Source organism: Passer montanus, unplaced genomic scaffold (genome assembly GCF_014805655.1).
Source record: "Passer montanus isolate IOZ18808 unplaced genomic scaffold, ASM1480565v1 scaffold30, whole genome shotgun sequence".
Classification (NCBI taxonomy): Eukaryota; Metazoa; Chordata; class Aves; order Passeriformes; family Passeridae; genus Passer; species Passer montanus.
This window is the reverse complement of record NW_024367708.1, coordinates 4,542,476-4,562,656: the sequence shown is the minus strand read 5'-3', so window position 1 is coordinate 4,562,656 and position 20,181 is coordinate 4,542,476. Positions and strand designations below refer to the sequence as shown.

The 20,181-nt window shown below is 36.9% G+C and overlaps 2 protein-coding genes across 2 annotated transcripts in view; one reads left to right on the top strand and one right to left on the bottom strand.

Annotated features, from left to right (window-relative positions):
* The window catches only part of PIBF1 (progesterone immunomodulatory binding factor 1), a 108,889-nt gene extending 108,416 nt beyond the window's left edge, over nt 1–473 (bottom strand). Inside the window, exon 1 of the mRNA XM_039714615.1 lies at nt 347–473. The gene's annotated coding sequence lies outside the window, so the exon portion shown is untranslated. The remainder of the gene's footprint in view (nt 1–346) is intronic.
* DIS3 (DIS3 homolog, exosome endoribonuclease and 3'-5' exoribonuclease) lies at nt 8–20,095 on the top strand. Its single transcript, XM_039714613.1, has 21 exons — nt 8–361; nt 2,483–2,640; nt 3,376–3,569; nt 3,684–3,757; nt 4,797–4,964; nt 5,971–6,135; nt 7,061–7,174; nt 7,264–7,401; nt 8,426–8,572; nt 9,418–9,534; nt 10,351–10,452; nt 11,027–11,091; nt 11,200–11,284; nt 11,892–12,019; nt 12,472–12,558; nt 13,383–13,539; nt 15,261–15,475; nt 16,562–16,730; nt 17,115–17,273; nt 17,688–17,810; nt 19,770–20,095. Exons 1-21 carry the CDS (start codon nt 104–106, stop codon nt 19,857–19,859), a joined length of 2,913 nt encoding a protein of 970 aa, XP_039570547.1. The 5' UTR covers nt 8–103; the 3' UTR covers nt 19,860–20,095.
* Nucleotides 20,096–20,181: the final 86 nt, after the last annotated feature.

The window sequence follows — 20,181 nt, the reverse complement described above, 5'->3', positions numbered from 1 at the left end:
TTCCCGCGCCGCTTCCCGCTTCCCGCGCCGCTTCCTGTGCCCTTCCCGCGCCGATTCCCGCTTCCCGCGCCGCTTCCCGCCGGCCTCGCGCTCCCCGCGCGCCATGCTGACCTCGCGGACGTTCGTGAAGCGCACGCGGGCGGGCGCGGTGGTGAAGGTGGTGCGCGAGCATTACCTGCGCGACGACATCGCGTGCGGCGCCGCCGCGTGCCGCCTCTGCCCCCCCGCCGCGCCCGCGCCCGGCACCGGGAGCGGCACCGGGAGCGCGCCCGGGCTGGAGGCGCGGCCCAGCGGCCCCGGCAGCCGCCTGTGCCCCGGGCCGCACTTCCTGCTGCCCGACACCAACCTGCTCCTGCACCAGGTGAGCCTCCGGGACGGACGCACGGACGGACGGTGTGGCCGCCTCAGCGCCGGGGAGGGCCAGCCGCTGCCTTCCTCTGGGCCCGACCGGGCTCCACGTGGAAGCTGCAGCCTTCCCTGCGCCGGCCCTGTTAAATCCCTGTGGGTGTAAGTTCCTGTCGCTGTGGAGAGCTGCGTTTGGCAGCGCTCTGTAGGCCTGGCTCCTGCCGTGTTCCTGTGGCTGCTTGATCCCTGCCTGGGTCTTTCTGCCTTGTCTAGCCTTGTCTTTCCCGGCCAGCTCCTGAGGAGAAGGCTGCAGCAAAAGCGAACCTGGTCTGGTCTTAGACTGTGTTCCAGCTTTATGGCGAGGGGGGCCGTGGGAAGTGTGCGTGCGTGTGGTTTTGTTAGTTTTGTGGTTTTCTTTCTTGTTCTTGTTGTTTTGTTGGGTTTGGTTTTTATGGTTTCTTTTGAATAGTAGGAATAAAGAACAGTATTTATTTGTCTATTTATTTCCATCTTGTATGGAAATGAAAATTGAAGCAGAGAAAGCTGGTGGACTCTGAAGTAGTAATTGAGATCTTCGTGTCATCACTGAATTTTTGGATCTTCTGTGGTCACTGAATTTTTCGAAATGCCTCTTCTGCTTTTCAGGGCGTAGGTTTAGGTTCTTTATACTCTGATGTTGATTTCATGTAATGAATAGGAGGTGCGAAATCATCCCATGTATAACTCTGGAAGCATGGGAGCAACTTAACTCTGCAGCCCATCCATAGCTGTGCAGAGAATTGGGTCTGAGCAGGGCAGACAGTAAACTTTGAGGCTGGGAGGAATTCCCAAGCTTGATGTTTCAATTTTTCCTTTCATTGTTTTTGAATACCTGTATAGAAGATAAAACAACCATGTGCACATATAGGAGACTGCAGCTAATTACTGAGTTCTAACTTGAGTACTCTGGAGAGGGGAACAACACTTGTGTGTTTTAGCAGAGGTCTCAGATTTGTAAGGATTTTCGTCCCAGAACAGCAGGTCAAGGGATGCTTTCAGCCTCTCACAAATGGATTTCTTGGTGTCTTGTTGGTGAAATTTGTATGTGTGTCCTGTAGAATGCTCTGAGAATGTACCAGGGTGTGCTAAGGTAAACTGGAGAAGTGGGGATTAGGAAGCCTTGGTAAAGGTAGGGAAAGGTTTAGCCTAGAAACTGAAACAGTTTTGCCACAGTAAGGCTTTGCTTGGTGCTTCAGCTTATGCATATAATAATGCTGGATTTCTTCTCCTATGAATATGGTTCTAAATCTTTCAGGTCGTGTAAACATCAGGTTCACAGGAGCTTGGTCTGGTATTGCTTTTTATTTTAGCTATGCCCTCTAGAGCCTTATGGCTGTCTCATTTTGCAGGTGGGTTTGCACAGTTTCTTGCCACGAGGTTAGGAAGTGAAGCTCCCATCTTTTCCCCCCAACAGATTACATGGATTTCTAGTGTATATTTGTTTCTCTGTCTTGATGTCAGGAGCTGGCAAAGAAAAGTGCTGAAAATTTAAACAAAATTCCTTAAAAAAGAAAAAGGTCTTTCAAAAGTGAAGTGCAGCTCACAGAATGCCCATTGATTTGAATCCATGGAAGTGAAAATTTCAGTTTAACAGTGGAATTGTTTCTGGAGAACACAAACCTACACATCCATAGGCACTCCAGCTGTGTAAGAGTAGTTGAGTACCATTTTATGGCTTGCAATCCTCACAGAGGCAGGCAGCCTGTAAATTACATCAGATTTCCATCAGACTGTGCATAGTTGCATTTTGTTTACTAAGGGTAAATTTTATAGGAACCCATTTTATGTTAGCAAAATTTATAGTGTACTTGACCTTATATTTGTCTGGAATTCTGCACACACTGGTGGCGAATTGTTGGAAGTCAGAATAAGTCCTTATCTTCACAAAGGGCTTGGAAAATCCTATTTGACTTTTTGTTCCCAGAAGGAGGAGAAAGCAACTTCATACATTGTTCAGTTTCCCAGTGATGAGGGGAAAAAGGCAGAAGAAGCCACTCATTACTCATGTTAGCTTTTCGTGTATTAGCCAAGGAAATATTTCAATGTTATTGGACAGAATTTAACAACAATTTTGCTTCATTTCCATTTTGTTCCTCAGATTGATATCCTTGAAGATCCTGTTATTAAGAATGTCATTGTGCTGCAGACAGTCCTACAGGAAGTCAGGAGTCGGAGTGCGCCCGTGTACAAGCGAATCAGGGACGTGATTCAAAACCCAGAAAAACATTTCTATTCTTTCACCAATGAGCATCACAGGTAAGAGGTGCAATGGGGCATAACAAAATTATGCTGATAGCCAGTAAAAGAAAGTGGAAAACAAGACCGGAACATGTGGACAGGCAGAAAAATTACACTGGTGTCATAAAACTGTATATTTGTAAGGAATCCTGTTTGGAAGTAATTGGTGTTACAGGAGTTTTTCTGTTCATAGCTGGTATTAATCCATATATATTATGTAAAGAGGGTTAGAATATTGAATAAGCTTTACAGACAGCATTGTTATCTTGAGCAATAGGGTACTGATTTTCCATTTTAGTGTCCCTTTTAAACATATTCCAATGCTTTACCAATATCGTTAGTTTAGTCTGTAGCAGAATTCAAAAATCCATTAAGTTAGTGACAGTTCTGAGAAATGGAGATGCAATTAATTTGCTTTTGTTTGTGCTCACAACTAGTTTCCAATACTATGATACTGCAGTATTGTAGTTCAAGGAATCTTGAATCCATAGTTCTGACAGCTTGAATGCAAACCTCTCAACTGTGTGTGAGGATGTTGTGTTGGAAATTAGCACTTACTATTTTCCTTTACCCATGTCTCCTGGCCCTTCAGTGGCCTCGTGGGTGTTGCACATGTTATAACAATAGGTACAATAATGATACTTTTGGCCTAACAGTCTTGATCTTGTTTGTCTGAAAATTTTAAGTATAGATAGATGCTGAGATTTATTTTGGTTTGTCAAACACTCCCTTTTCTTTTTAAAATTGATTTAGGGAAACGTACATAGAGCAGAAGCGGGGAGAAACTGCTAATGACCGCAATGACAGAGCCATTCGGGTAGCAGTGAAATGGTACAATGAACACTTGAAGAAAATAGAGGATGAGGAAAAGATTCAAGTTATCTTTTTAACAAATGACAGAATTAATAAAGAGAAAGCTCTGGAGGAAGGAATAACTGCTTATACATGTAAGTGAACCAGTATATGTATGTTTAATTTATTGCTCAAATAAACTGAGCAGTCACTTGGTACCTAAATCCCATGCATCTCTTACCTAAATATTTACGTGTGTGCTTTTGTAGGTGAGGAGTATATAAAAAGCTTGACAGCTAATCCTGAGCTTGTAGATCGTCTTGCTTGTGTATCTGATGAAGGGGTATGTTTTTATTTTCTTTTTATAAAATAAATTGATCATGAACGGCTTGCAGTACAATATTGCATACTGTATGTCAGGGTACTGGCATCAGTTTAGAATAGAAGGAGTTTGGAGTTCATTACCATTTTGGCAATTTAACTTTTTGACAACTGAAAAGTAAAAAGGAAATATTGCAGCTATTTTTAGTTCTGCTTATATGCCTGTTATTATGCATCTTGTTATCTGTAAAAAGCCAGTTGCTTTAGATAACTATTGTGAAGATGAGAATAATAACAGAAACAACAAAGTGAAAACAAAATACATTGCAAACCATTTAGATCTTTGTTTTGTGTCTGCTGGAAAATCTGTTAAGTTATTGATCAAAAGCATTTTTATTTGGTTATTAGTTAAGTTGACATAAATACAGGCTGCAGCTCAAATATGAGCTATATCCTCTTCTACTTCCTTGTGCTTTGTGTTTATCAGAATCAAGACTCATATGTTCACAACTGATGTAGCTGAACACTCACTACAAAAATAGGGAAGTTAATTTAATCAGAGTTTTAACAGAATAGAGCTCTATGCAAGAGTGGGAAGAAGGAGGGCTCAGGTATTCTCAGCAGTTAACTGTAGAACATTCAGGTGTGAGCAATTGTCTGACTGCTCCAAACTTTGGTTACATAATGTATTTTCATAATGTTTCCTATAGCTTACAGTACATACACTATGTGCCATACTCTTTACTATGCTAATATTTTCTTTGTTAAGTATCTGTTTAGTCACTATACCCAAATCAACATAACATTGTGCAGTACGTTTTTTAGTAACTGCAGGAAAATAAAAGGAAAAGGTCCTAGAATTGCCACATTTTTATGCTTTTGATGCTTCACTAGAAAAGGTACTGCTTAATAATTGTTTTTTATTGTTGTGCATATTCATACCTACACACAGTTACAATTAGGGAGTTTGTTAGCTTCAGTGTGTCGTGTTCCACGACATGTATTGAAATTAACATGAATATAAAATACTGAAAATATCCTCTTTTTCTTTTTTCCTAAAGAAAGAAATAGAAGGTGGAAAAATAATATTCCCAGAACATATTCCTCTTAGCAAATTGCAGCAAGGAATAAAATCTGGTATTTACCTCCAAGGAACTTACAGGGCAAACAGAGAGAATTATCTTGAAGCTACAGTTTGGGTTCATGGAGATGGTGAAGAAAACAAAGAGGTGAGTTTTAATTTTACCACCATGCAGTAAACTTTAACTAGCCTTAGTAATGACTTAACATTTAATTATTTCTTGGTGGCATATGTTAAAATGGAACATATTAGTAATTTTTTACCCTTCTGTTTTTTTCTTTCTGATGTTTGTGCTGCTGTTTTCATTTTTTATTTGTATGGATATAGACTGCTGAAATGCTGACTGCTTTTTTGGAAAAAGGAATAATGTATTTAAAACTACAGTTTGATAAAGTAATTGGTAAAATAAAGATGAATCTTGGTGGTTAATAGTTTTTCAATTGACCTCTTAACAGTTTTTAAAATCAGTTTGAAGTATATGGTGAGAGACAAAGGAACAAGTGTAAAGGAGGATTTTCAGGGAAAAAACCAGTCATGAGCCTTTGTGGGGTTTTCCTGCTTTGTTTCCCCGTGCTGTTTTCCTGCCTGGTGAGGAGTAGATGGGCTGTTTCCCACCCAGCAGTTAGTCCATCTGTTTGCCTGCTGGATTCTCAGTTGGTGCTGTTGTATGGACACTCTTTCCAAGGAGTGGCAGTTGTCTCCTCCCTCCCTATTTGTGGCAGCTGGAGGTATTTCTCTTGTCTCTCTTTTATTCCTTTTTCTCAGTAGTATATGGAATCCACTATCCTGCAAAAATAGGATTGTCTGACTTAATAAAAAATTTTTAAAAACCCCAAAACTAGGGGGAAAACACATTTCTTACAGGCCTGCAAAAATAGGATTGTCTGACTTAATAAAAATTTTTAAAAACCACAAAACTAGGGGGAAAACATATTTCTTACAGAAACAATTGGAATCTTGAAATAAGATCATCTGTACTGTAAGAAACCTTGGCAGAGGAAAATGGTGCATTACAACTATACTTTAAAATGTTCTTTGTAATGTAAAGCCTGTCATACATGTTTACTCTTCTGTTACACTGCTCTAGATTTGGGTCTTCTGATTTCATCATCATGAATATTTGCATTTCCATTTTGTTTTCTTAAAAAATCCAGATAATTGTACAGGGCCTGAAACATTTAAACCGAGCAATTCATGAAGATGTTGTGGCCGTGGAGCTGTTGGCAAAAGATGAATGGGTAGCACCATCCTCAGTGGTCTTGCAGGATGATGGCCAGAATGAAGAGAACATTGAAAATGAAGAGGAGAAAGAAAACATTGTATGAAAGAAATATTTTTTCTTAACCATGGTGTTACAAAAGAGATGAAATCTGTCATCCCTGAGAGTGTTGGGCTTTAGATTTATATATCCTCTTTATAAAATGAATTTTTGGTGAATACAGAGATCATGAAACTCAACTGGAGTTGTACAGTTGTGCTGAATACATGACGGTGGATAAAACGGATAATTTTCAATTAGTCTCTGCTAGGAATTCCCATATTACTTTATTAAGCATAATGAATCCAAAAGTTACTGAGTGGTAGTCATGTAATAATGTAAATCTGTATTTACTGATATGCAGATTAGGATTTGTTAGAGTAGGTGTATCATGCTGACAGTCACCTTTTATAGGCAATACATATATTTGGAACCTGTTGTAAAATATTTTTGGGTCTTGAAGTAATTCCACATGATCTGCATGCCTGCACATGCATGTATGTCCTGTACAAAAAGATGATTTCTTCAAAAATCCGCTTACTATCTTTCCACTAAAATTCATGGGAATGTTCTTTTATAATTATGTGGAGAATTATTGGAGATTTTTCAGGTAGTGTAAAAGGACTCCAGAAAATTAAAATAATAGATTGTAAAATGACATGGAAAATATTATTTGTTTGGGTTTTCTTAATGGACGTACTTTCAGAAAAATGAAGAAGAGCAGAAAAAGGCTGCAGAAAGCTGTCTTCTCCCACTGTCTCTGCTAAGTCACATCACATACTGATGTGATTTCAGTCATATCACATACTGAAAATATTAAAAGTCATGCAAAGCACAGGGAGGCACAGGAGGTTCTATTTATAAAGTCATAATAGAATTTATGTCCTTATAATGAATTACAAAATGCTGCTACTAAGTTATAAGTTACCTACTGTAGTCGAACATGAGTTCAGACAGTTTTGTATTTTTAACCTGTGTTATCCCAGCTGAAGACTTCCATTAACAAGGACATGCTGAGGCCTACGGGAAGAGTAGTGGGCATTATAAAACGAAACTGGCGGCCATATTGTGGGATGCTTTCCAAGTCACAAATCAAAGAGGTGAGGGAATAATCCGCTTACTCGAAGTGCAGGATTGGTTTTTATTCTTTATTTGGAAATTAATTGTTCCTTTTTCTGGTTGTTCATAGGCAAGGCGACATTTGTTTACACCAGCTGATCGCAGAATTCCTCGCATTCGAATAGAAACCAGACAAGCAGATACATTGGAAGGACAGAGAATAATTGTTGCTATTGATGGTTGGCCCAGGAATTCCAGGTATCCTAATGTAAGTTTAGGCATTTTCTTCTGAACTTTTAACTACCTGATTTTTTGTTTTTCTTAGGTAAAATATTTATCTGCAACACTGAGTAACTGCGAACAGTGTTGAGATGAGGTTTAAATTCTTTGAATGCCATTTGATGGTGCAAATTAAGGAAGTCCCTAAATAATTTCATTTGCACTTACAACCAGCTGTGGGGTTATCATACTTAAAAACTTCACTCATCCACTTCTGCAGTGAACTTAAGGTGCTTTGTATAGATTAACCAGGGACTTTAGTCTGGGTTCCTAGAAGTGCGAATCTTTCTCTCTGATTTTGCTCATTCCCACACACCAATCACTGCTCTAGCAGATATTTGACAAATGCACCCAATGCAATCAAATTGCCAGTAGGGTAAAAGTAGTTAAAAGTTCAGCATAAATAACGTGCGAAACTGAGGACATGGCCTTCCATTTGTATTGAACACTAGCCAGGTTTTGAAGAGTCTTCCAGTGGCTCCTGTGGGAATGCACAGCTTGTATTGAAGCAGAGCACAGGTGTCTCCCACTAGTTTAGGGAAATGAAGGGAACATGGGATATATGGAAGAAGCATTAAGACAAAGACAGCATTACTACAGAGGAGTGAGGAAGAAGGCAGATTTGTTGTGGTATTAGGGTGTGAGATCTGTGGCACAAGGCAAAGCCATAGAGAAATGAGAGTGTATTAGTTCCGCTGCTTTTGCAGCAGTGTTTTTCCTTCCTGCAAAAATAATTTTACATTTATAAATTTTGGAGTCTTAATTGTCGAGAATTTAGACCCATTCTAAGAAAATAGTCTGGATGGACTTGGTTCAGACTTACTACATCAAATAAATGTTTAAAATTAAATTTCTCTTAAAGATGAAAAAGTGAACCAAATTAAAAAAGATTGCTTCTACTGTGTAGTTTAATACAAGAATAACCTAAGGGTTAATATTCTTAAATACTTACTTTTGGACCAATGGTATTGCTTGATATGTGTGTGTATGTATGTACCTGTATTATTCCTCAGGGTCATTTTGTAAAGAATTTGGGAAGCGCTGGAGATAAAGAGACAGAGACAGAAGTTCTTCTGCTTGAACATGATGTTCCTCACCAGGCTTTTTCCCAGGCTGTCCTTAGTTTCCTACCAAAAATGCCGTGGAGCATTACAGAAGAGGTAATAATTTGTAAATCATTGTCGTAATTACTGTGCCTTCTCCTTCAGTGCAAACTCTGACATCCCCGAATATCTCAATGCACCAGAAATAGATGAGAAATGTTGGCCAGGACTGTTCTGTCTTAGTGGGAACTTTCAGCTGGATTTCCTATGGAAACAAGACCTCTTCAAGTTTTTGCATTTTGGCTAAAACTGCATTTGTTGGGGATAAATATTTTAAGAAAAAGATGATACTGCAGATTTTGTTCAAGAATATGAAGATAAAGACAAGTTTTTGCATTTTGGCTAAAACTGCATTTGTTGGGGATAAATATTTTAAGATAAAGATGATACTGCACGTTTTGTTCAAGAATATAAAGGTTTTTTTGCAAAGGAGAGAAATAGCTATTTTGCAAGGATAGATACTTCCAAAGTGTGCAGTTCCTTTCAATTATCTAGACATCTAAGCCTTAGAAAGCTAGACTTCAGAGTAGTCATATCTGAGACAAGTCAATCAGCTGGACATCAGTCAAAATTTCACTTCAAAAAAATCTCAATTCCTCACCTTGCTAATTCTGAGATTGTGATGAAACTATGGTTGTGTTCTGATTCTCTTCCTCATTTCTGTAAAACAAACAAACAAAAAAAATAGTAGTTATTGTATTGTTTTTTCTATCATTGCAGTTTTTGTATATCTGTTTTGATCTTGTCATCAAACAAACAAACCACCCAAAACAAAACAAACATTCTGAAAATACTTGGTTGCTGGGGAAAATCTTACATAATGTGCCTTTCTAAAATGATCATTTTTACTTGGAAAAGGAAAGTGTTCTTGAAAACAACTTTTTGTTTCTTTTAAATTTCAGGATATGAAACACAGGGAGGACTTAAGGCATCTGACTGTTTGTAGTGTTGATCCTCCTGGTTGTACAGATATTGATGATGCGTTACATTGTAGAGAAATAGGAAATGGAAATCTAGAGGTATTGTATCAATCTAGTCATTTATTTACTTATTTCTTCCCTTATTTTACAGACAGTGCAGTAGTGGTAAATGACATGTGCAAAGCTCCAGACCTGTTATAAATAAATTAATGTTGTTTGCACAGCTGCAAGATGGTAATAAAAAAAGGGAGTTGATTTGCATCAGATCATTGTCAAAATTGGGAATTTAGTGTCTTCTAAATTCACCCTGCTTTATTCTCATTTGGCATGAGAATTTAACATAAAATTTATTTACTGCTTTAGCTAAGTATTAGAAACAAGGATATTTACAGCTAGGATGAGGAACTATGAAAAAAGAAAAAACTAAGCTACTGCTGTAACGCCTGTGGAGTTACTATTTTATTTTTAAAAAGGCAGTAAAAAGCTACAGGCTTAACACCAGCTCTCTACTCCCTTACATGTGATTCAGTCAGATTGTCTTTTTAGAAATTAATTTGGAATTGTAATAGTAGGGTGTGCCAGACTAGAAAGTCCAGCAAACAGAAAAGCAAAACAAATTTGCATTGAGTCTCGAAGAACATGAAAGAGATTTTTTGGCCCTTAAAGAAAAGTGTGCATTGGTCATGAATATAACTTTCCCCTAAATGTACAAATGCCCTTTTTTTGAATAATTGCTGCAACTGTTCACTTTTTTAATATCAGTATGATAGGTATAAACTAATCTTTTTACGAAGTATGGGAGCAGCTGAAAGGAACTGGGAATGGATAAATTGGTTTATAAAACTGTGGGAAAGTTTCTTTCACTCTGAAAACTTTCTCTGTCACGAGGTTCATAATGTGATGCTTGTTTTTTAGGTTGGTGTACATATTGCAGATGTCAGTCATTTTATTCGCCCAGGAAACGCTTTGGATGAGGAGTCAGTAAAAAGAGGAACAACAGTGTATCTGTGTGAAAAAGTAATTGTTTTCTACAGCTTCTTTGATTAAGTGGTTGGATTTTCATTGCTTTCCTCTTTTAGCTCTTGGGAGTGGAGACATTATCTTTGAACTAAGGAGAAAAATAATGTAGACAATTTGTCTAAGACAATTATTTTCTGTTTTATCTTTTAAAAGCCACTATCTGGACAATATCCCTTTCAGCTCTGGTTTGAAGCAATATTAGCATGTAGGTCTGAAACGGGAATACTATTTTAATTCCAGTCTGAAATTTAAGAAGTGGCCTGGTTTTGCCTTTTCCATTGATTCTTGTTTTTTGTGGTTGTAAAATCTCTGAAGGTTCCTATGATTTGCATTCATTAACACTGTAGATTTAGTCCTGGTTATTTCTTCCAGACCATGATTTCTTTTCAGAAATCACTGGTACTAAAAAGATGGTAACTAAAATGAATCTTGGAACTAATTTTCTTAAAGTGGATTATTTTTCTTTCAGTAATCTGAGCTTTTTTGGCCAAAAAAAATATCTCCAAGCTTTTATTACAGTATAAAAATAAGGAAGTTAAAACACTAACTTATTTTATTCTTTACTTTGCAGAGGATTGATATGGTTCCAGAGCTACTTAGTTCCAACTTATGCTCTCTGAGATCTAATGTGGACAGGTACATGTATCTGATCCTTACTTTGATCCTGGCAAGAAACTACTGTTGTTTATGTATGGATTTTAACAGATTTTCCCCTCTCTCTCTCTCTCTCTCTCTCTCTCATAGGCTTGCATTTTCATGCATATGGGAAATGAACCATAAGGCTGAAATTCTAAAAACCAAATTTACAAAGAGTATTATTAATTCCAAGGTAAGTCATTTAAATATTACTATAATTCTGAAATAAAAAGCTGTACACTGTATTATAAAAACAATGATCAACAGACTTGATAATAAAGTTTTTTTTGTGATTAATGATTTATATTTTTTTAGAATTAGAAAATGGTGCTGAAATATTAAAAGTAAAGAAGATGTTTGATTCTTCAGTGTTCTTTTCAGCCTCTAAGGCTGAAGTGTTTATGTGTGCAGTTACTGTGTATGATGCATATAGGACATGGCTGATATGTACCAGGAAATCAGTTAAATTCTGTAGATTCTGTGGATGTTCAAGATGTTCAGTACATTTCTAAAAATTAGACTTCCAATGTATAAAACACATATGATCAGAAAAAAAAAAGAAACCAAAACCAAAAAACAAACCCACCATAAATGCCTGGTGTATCTTAATATCTTTCATAGATCTGTCCTCATTTGTCCATTATTCTTTGTGAATAACAGGCATTTAGGTATTGTAAAGCTTTGTATTATTGTGGAGCAAGTCATGACAGCAAGCTGCACATTCTGTAAGACAGAACAGTCATTTTTTTTAGAGTGTTCAATCATGTATCACAATGTCTTGTTTTTTTAACCTCTTCAAGGCTTCTCTTACCTATGCTGAAGCACAGATGAGAATCGATTCAGCAACTATGAATGATGATATTACTACCAGCTTACGTGGACTAAACAAATTAGCAAAAATCCTGAAGAAGAAAAGAATTGATAACGGGTAAGCTATACAGTGTGCCTGTCACCTTTTCCCCACCTTTTTTTTGACTGTTCTTGCTGTCAAAATATATTATGGTTCTGTGTCCATTTTTCTAGTGAAAATCTTGTGAAAGAGAAGTATTTTGCCACTTTGATTTGCGTAAGAATGCTTACCCATATTTCCCAAAATATATAAATTTGGGATATTAACCTTTTCTTTACAAAATGAATCAATATGGATCTCAGAGTCATAAAAGCACAACTAGAGGTAGCATTTGAAATTTTAGGAGCTTCTGTGGTGTGCATTTGATGACATTTCCTGTAAATTTGAACAGTAATTCCACAATTTTATTTTTAATTTCTGCAAATTTTAAATGATAATATCATGGTAACCCCAGATGATGCTACATGCTTGCAGCTCAGCTGCTCTGTCTGCTTTACTGTAATTTTTTAATACCACATACTGTGTTGCAGAGCCTTGACACTTGCGTCACCAGAAGTTCGTTTCCACATGGACAGTGAAACTCATGATCCTATTGATCTGCAGACTAAGGAGCTTAAGTATGTATTTTATTTGTTAGTTAATTCAGAGTAGGGATGGAATTAAAGACATGTTTGAGCAGCAACATTTAGTTAATGTTGTACAAAGTTCCTGTAATAGTGCAGGACAGTCATAGAATTAGAGGACGGTTTGAGGTGGAAGGGACTTCGGAAGCCTACCTAGTTCTAACCCCCCTGCCGTGGTTCCAGACATTTCCCACAGGACAAGGTTGCTTAAAGCCCCACCCAGCCTGTGCTTGAATGCTTCCAGTGATAGGGAATCCACAACTTCTTTAATCAAGCTAATCCTCAGTAAGAGAATTCTTCTATTTTACTGCAGTGTTTATTTAGCAAGTCTTGAACTCTACGCTTCATATGTGTGCAGGAAGAAGTAAAGAGAACCTGTATCTTTTTGGCAATTGTCATGGTTCCTCAGTAAGAGAATTCTTCTATTTTACTGCAGTGTTTATTTAGCAAGTCTTGAACTCAACGCTTCATATGTGTGCAGGAAGAAGTCAAGAGAATGAACCAGTATCTTTTTGGCAATTGTCATGGATATTGGTTAGGTTTGGAAAGCACATCTGTTGGTTTTTCAGGCATTTTAATGAGCATTTTTCTTGATTTTAACATTTTAGAATATTTCAGGATTTTTTTTCTTCCGACTCAATAGTTGGGAGCTTATAAGCATTGTTATTAGTCTTAAAATTGCTTGCCTACTGTATAAATGCTCAAAACCACTATTTAATATTATATAACATTGTTAGGATGGTAGAATGATTCTTTGTTAGGCACTCAAAGTAAATGTCTAATGCTTTGCTAACAATATAATATGTTTACCTTGATAGAGAGACAAATTCCATGGTTGAAGAGTTCATGTTGCTTGCCAATATTTCTGTAGCACAGAAAATTTATGATGAGTTCCCAGAGTTTGCCTTGCTCCGGAAACATCCTGCTCCTCCCCCATCAAATTACGACATCCTTGTAAAGGCTGCAAAGTCCAAGGCAAGTTTTTACCATGCTAATTAAGTGAATTAATTATGAAAAGCTGTATTTTATCTCTGGTTGACCACTTACGATGTGGGCTAGAAAGCAGTACTTTAAAAGTGTATCAGCTACACTTGGAGATCATTGGTATTTGTACAGCAGGATAATTGTAACTCTAGGTGAAAGGAAGAATCTCCTGCTTTTTAAAACCTTTCTTAGGTAAAGGAAACATAGCACTCTCTTAAGTCTTGCATTGTAGCGCTTGTGAGCTGTGAATGTTTCTCCTCGCCAAGTCACATGTGATTTTTGAGACAGTTTTTGGCTTTGGATTATATATCGTATCATATCATAATCATATTTTTCGGCTTTGGATTATATTATATTATATCATATCATATTATATTTTTACATTTTTTTATTAAGACCTGTATTATTGATATACTTAAAAATTGATCAGTCACATCAAATAACATGTTTCTCTTAAAGTCAGGAAGTAAGAAAATGTGTTTAGAGTTTCCATCTTCTCCATAGATCAACTAAGGTGTATTTAGCCTGAAACAATTCTTGTTTAATTAAGGAGTCTGAACAGAAAAAATTACTTTTCCAGTTTAAGGATTTTTTTTTTTAGTTAACTTGTAATTTTGCAGTTACTGTGATGTACATTCACATCTCCTTTCCCTTCAGCTCTTTCCCCACCCCCTTTTTTGTTCTTAAGGTCTAGAGAGAAACTTCCAGATTCTCTCAGTGTGACATAATTAGACAAACTTAAACCTAGCCCATTTAATTTTCCACTGCTGTAACACTGGAGTAATGATAATGATTTCATTTGTATTCTGAAAATTATTTTTTAGTATTGTTTTATTTGGAAAGCTAAATTCCTGTGAATAGGTAAACATTTTTTAAAATAAACCAAAGTGGCTTTTTTACTGCTTTTGACACAACCATCACAATTAGGAATTAATATGCTTTATTTATACTTTTTAAATAAAAATGCAATTATCTTACCATAATACAGGCATCATTTGATCTCTGGATCATACTTTATTGTCAGTGCTGTATGTGACAGAAAGAACATTCAGCTGATCACGTGATGAAATTTACCTTGTGTTTCTGGAAGTTAAAAATGCATTATATATTTTCACACTACCTGAATTTTATCAGAGAGCACTGGCAAACAGGGAAAAAATATCATACACGACACTACCTGAATTTTATCAGAGAGCACTGGCAAACAGGGAAAAAATGTCACACACTACTAGTTTTACATTTCACTTTTCCAACTGTATACTATAATAATTTTGCAGAGGAAATACCATAAAATCAATTACTTACCTTGTGCTTGGATGAGAATCTTTGTGTGGCATAAATACATGGGGGTTTTTTTACATTCTTTCTGATTTAATAAAGGGATAAAAGAATAAAACCAAAGGAAATACAGCCTCATTAATACTGGCATGAAGCATTTCTTAGTCAGAATGGGTGTCTTTTCTGAATTCTAGGCTACTGACTCAGCATTTTGATTTTGCATAGTGCACTAGTAATAATGAGGGAGGGACCTGTGCATGGCTGGATTTTGTTTGTTTGCTTTGTAGTAGTAGCATTCCATCCTGTTATGAGGTGCTATATCTTTGCCAGTTGCTAAGATTATCCTAGATTTAGCTGTTACATTTCTGTTTATATTCTTAATATTTGCTAGTAATACTTGACCTTTTTTGTTTCTTTTTTTTCTCTCCTTGCAGAATTTGGAAATTAAAACAGATTCAGCAAAAGCTTTAGCTGAATCATTAGACAAAGCTGAATCTCCCACATTCCCCTACCTAAACACACTGCTGCGAATTTTGGCCACTCGCTGCATGATGCAAGCTGTTTATTTCTGCTCGGGGATGGATAATGATTTTCATCATTATGGTTTAGCCTCACCTATTTATACTCACTTTACCTCGCCTATTAGAAGGTACTTGTATTTTACAAAAGTTTCAGAGAAAAGAAATAAGTGATTTATTTGTGAAGAAATGGTGGTGTTTTCCATTTAAAAAAAAGTTTCTGTTCAGCATTAGATTTCAGTTGAAACAACAGTGGTTTATGTGGCAGTCATATATTTATGTACACTCCCAGGTTTACAGCCTACAACTCCTAGGGTTTAGTAACATTTTAAAAAAATACAATAGGAATACATCTCTAATGCACATGTCTGGCGTAGAAATGCACTTGGGGGTCAGTCAGCAGTAGTCTCAGCCAGAGACTGAGGCAGAGTTTGCTCAGTCATTTTTGAGATAGAAACTGTTTAAATTTTTAGGAGACTGAATTTTCCATATGAAAACACTGGTAATTGTGAACTTGCTATTGGCAGCTGTTGCATGCAGTGAAATCATACTTCTTGGAAAAGTATCTTAGTTTTTTAGTATGACCAAGAAGTCACTTGAGTTTTGAAGAAAATAATTGTTATCATGCTCCTTAGAAACATTTCAAGTGAAATCTCCTGGATGTCAATTAAAATTTCTATGCATTTATATGGATACTTTGTAGAACTTCTGGTAGTCCAAACAGTAAATTTTAGTTCTTACCAGATGTATTAAAAAGTTCTTCGCTGAAGTACCAGATGTATTAAAATGTTCCTCGCTGAAATTCTAATAAGTTACATCACAAGTTTAATTATGATCATGCTTTGCAGATCTATGGCATTGAAATACTATTCTACGCTAAATTTGTCTAATTTCATAGGAAAGGGAAGAAGGATTGGCGTAAAATGCCATGGTGAAAGATCATTCTTTAGTCAAAAAATGCAACTTTGTTTCTTTTTCTGGCACAATAAAGGATTTATCTTAGCAAACATTGTAACAGTATTCTGGCTCTGCAGTGCATCTTTGATCAGCAAAGAGATAGATGCTGAATTAATACAGGGAGTTGCCAGAGGACCATCATTATTACAAAAACTCAAATCTGTAAGAGTCACAAAAACAAACATATTTTTAGGAACTTTTTTATTAATTTTGAAAAACTATGTCTTACTATGTCACTGATTTTAACCTCATCGTTGCAGGTATGCTGATATCATAGTGCATCGGCTTTTAGCAGTGGCCATAGGAGCAGACAGTACTTATCCAGAACTCACAAATAAACACAAACTGGCAGAGATGTGTAAAAATCTCAATTACCGACATAAAATGGCACAATATGCACAAAGAGCTTCTGTGGCATTCCATACACAGGTAAGTAGTTCTGAGATGTTATGTTGAACTATGGACACTGCTAGGGCAAAACCAAGGAAGAGTGTAGAAATGATAAAGACTGAGGGATGCTTCTGACAAAAAGCTTAAAACATTATTTTTTGTTCGTTCTGAAAAACTCAGAATGGCATCTTGAGGATTCTTTTTGTTTTGTGCTTCTATAAATATGAATGCTTAATCCTACAGTAATGTTATAAATGATTTATGAGATTTTTTTAAAAGCTGCTTTCAGGATATGCTGTGTAATTATCACGAAGTATAGATGTGTATTTGAATGTTTTATTTTTCTGAGATAGTGTATTTGTAATTCATAAGGAATTATCTAGTGTTTTTTTTTCTTATTCCTGCGTTCTGCTTTTGTTACAGCTGTTCTTCAAAACCAAGGGAGTAGTAAATGAAGATGCATATATATTATTTGTAAGAAAAAATGCAATTGTGGTTCTTATTCCCAAGTATGGGTTAGAAGGAACAGTCTTCTTTGAAGAAAAAGATAAACCAACACCAAAACTGGAGTACAACAGTGAGGTATGTTCTTACTGTTATTCTTAAGGTTTGTTCTTAAACACCTTTATTTTTTGATTTGGTAAGCAAGCAGAATGACTAAACTCTATTCTAGTTGGATATAGAAGGGTAAGAGAGGCTTTTCTAAATGCAAGTTAATTAATCTCTAGTAGTAATGCCACTTTAGTCTTTGTAAGTCTAAATAAGTAGGTTCTGACAGAAATCTGTTTCTATAGTAGATAGTACTAACATCTGATTATATGATTAGTTACTGCAGAAAATGCATGTATCACATGTTACAACACTGAATATTCACTATAGTAAGTTTTGGTTATTTTATTTACATGTAACAGTGCTATTTTCATACAAAGGTATTTATTTGTATAAAAACATTGGCTGTTGCAATTAGTGAGTATTTATAAAAAATTGAACTTTCAGGTGCCATCACTTACTGTGGAAGACACAACATTACATGTATTTGATAAAGTTAAAGTGAACATTATGTTAGATGATTCCAACATCCAACATCAGAAAATGCGGATGGTCTTGGTAGAACCCAAGGTAAGGCACAAATTTCTTAGAATCATATTATCCTTCAGTAATTTTAAAAAATCATCATGTGGTAAAATTGAAATTTAACCCAGAAGAAAAAACATAATTTAGGAGGAGCTTGTAATGATTGCTTCATATCCACTCTCAATAAAACACAGGTCTGCCTTCACTGGCTGTTGAAAATAATACAATCCTCTAAATTAAACTTCTGTTCTGGGCCCATCAGGATGTTTCCACTGTTGGGAATTATGATGATTTGCTGAAGTAATGTATTGAATTTCACAGTTCTGTAATCAAATGTCCCTCTGAAAATCTGCCAGAATTCAGTAGGGTGTTCTCTTTACTGCAGTGAACTACAATGTAACTGTGATTGGGTGGCTCAGCTCTGTATAATTGCTGGGTGTAAATGGCAGTTCTTACAACTCCCACAATATAAAAATTCTCCCTTTATAATGTTGTAAGAACTGTAATGTCCTAATAACTGTCTCTAGTCTCAAGACTTTTCAGTCTAGTTTCTTTGTGTATTTGGGACACAGGGAATTTCACTTGCTCTCATACTTTAGGCCTGAATAAATATTTTGCATGACTTTACAAAATCATGCTGGTAGAGTAAGGTACATGTAACTTTCTTGGTAAACAGACAGTTGCATCAGTTGAGTATCCTTGTCACAGAGGAAAAAAAAGAATCCAAAATAAGCAAGAGCTTCTTTCTGCTTATACAGTCAAACATGATTAATTTTTTCCTTGAGAAATCACATAAATATACCATGTTCCAAACACATGTAAATACATTCTGATCTTCAGGCTGTTGTATGAGTTTGAATCATAGAATGCTTTGGGTCACAAGGACCTTTAACGATCATCTAGTTCCAATTCCCTTGTCATAGGCAAGGACACCTTTCATGACATCAGGTTGCTCAAAACCCCATCCAACCTGGTCTTGACCACTTCCAGGGATGGAGCATCCACATCTTCTCTGCAAAACCTGTTTCAGTGCCTCATCACTCAGAATAATTTTTTTTTTCTTAAAACCTAAACTAAACCTACCCTCTTTCAAGTGGAAGCAGGGGGAAGCCATTCCCTCCATTTCCTGTCACTGGATGATGCCCTTGTGAAAAGTGCCTTTTGTAGGCACCCTTGTAGGCTCCCCTTTCAGGTCCTGGAAGGCTGCTCAAAGGTCTCCCTAGAATTTCTTCTCCAGGAGAGCTGCTTCATTTAGCCCTCTGATCATTTTTGTGGCCCTCCTGTGGATTTGGTCCAACAGGTCCACATCCTTTCTCTGCTGGGACCCCAGAGCTGGATGCAGCACTGCAGGTGGGGTCAGAATCCCCTCCCTATCCCTGCTGGCCACGCTGCTTTGGGTGTGACCCAGGACATGTTTGATTCTCTGGGCAGTGAGTGCACACTGCTGGCCGTGTTCAGCCTTTCATCCACCAGCACCTCCAAGTCCTTCCTCAGCAAGGCTGCTCTGATCTGTCCATCCCTCACCCTGGGCTGAGGTGAATCTCTGATTTCAAAAATGGGGACTAGACAATATAAAAACTGTAGCAGAGAGGAGCCTGTGTGTTCTGTTGTGCATTCAGATGCTGAGCTGCCCTCTGCTTGTGCTCACCAACTTTAGCTTGTCAAGAGCTTCTGTTGAGGCCATGACTCCAGTCTGAGGGACACTTTGAAAACAGACACAGAGTAAGGCTAATGCAAGCTCATGGTTGGGGTGCTACCAACCTGCTGGCTTTGTCAGGAGGGGTGCTGTTGCTTCTCTTTGCCTTTTTCAGCTTTTATTTCAGGTGAGTGTTCTACCTATGATTGTTCTGAGATGGTAAACACTCTTTTAGGTGATTGTCTAAATCAGAAGTTTGTGATATTGACAGAGTGTCTGTAGAAGGTCTCTACAAGTAAACTCAAGTTTTACTAGGATAGCAAAAATTGAACAAAAATGTTCTGACTTCTGTTTTTTTCTTACTGTAGATATTGGGAAATGATATGTGTGCAAGTCTCTCTGCAGAGGCCATCAGCAAGGATGAACCAGAGAAAAAGAAAAAGAAGCTACAAAAATAGCTGGATGTAAAAGTTAAGAAGAAATCACAAGTACTTGCATTTACATATTTTTCCCTATGGGCAAAAAAATGCTAGAAGCAGGTTTTGTTTACTTTTTAAATACACATTTTAATAATCTGTAAAGAATTTTTTAAGCTACTTTTTTATGACTATGAATGCAGAACAAATTTTAAAATCATGTATATCTACACCTTTGTCCTGTGGGTGAAAATAAATATTTCTGCAAAGTGAAGAAATTATTGTAGAGTTTCTTGTTAATAGTCTTAAGGAAGGTTTGAGAGTTTGATAGAAGTCAGCATTTCTGTGCATTCTCTTTAGCACC

What these genes read in the sequence shown, in the direction of transcription:
- DIS3 (XM_039714613.1), top strand. Translation starts at nt 104, where the DNA reads ATGCTGACCTCGCGGACGTTCGTGAAGCGCACGCGGGCGGGCGCGGTG. An exon ending in CAGTGTATCTGTGTGAAAAA is followed by an intron (nt 10,453 to 11,026) that starts GTAATTGTTTTC and finishes TTTACTTTGCAG; the next exon opens with AGGATTGATATGGTTCCAGA. An exon ending in TTTACCTCGCCTATTAGAAG is followed by an intron (nt 15,476 to 16,561) that starts GTACTTGTATTT and finishes TCATCGTTGCAG; the next exon opens with GTATGCTGATATCATAGTGC.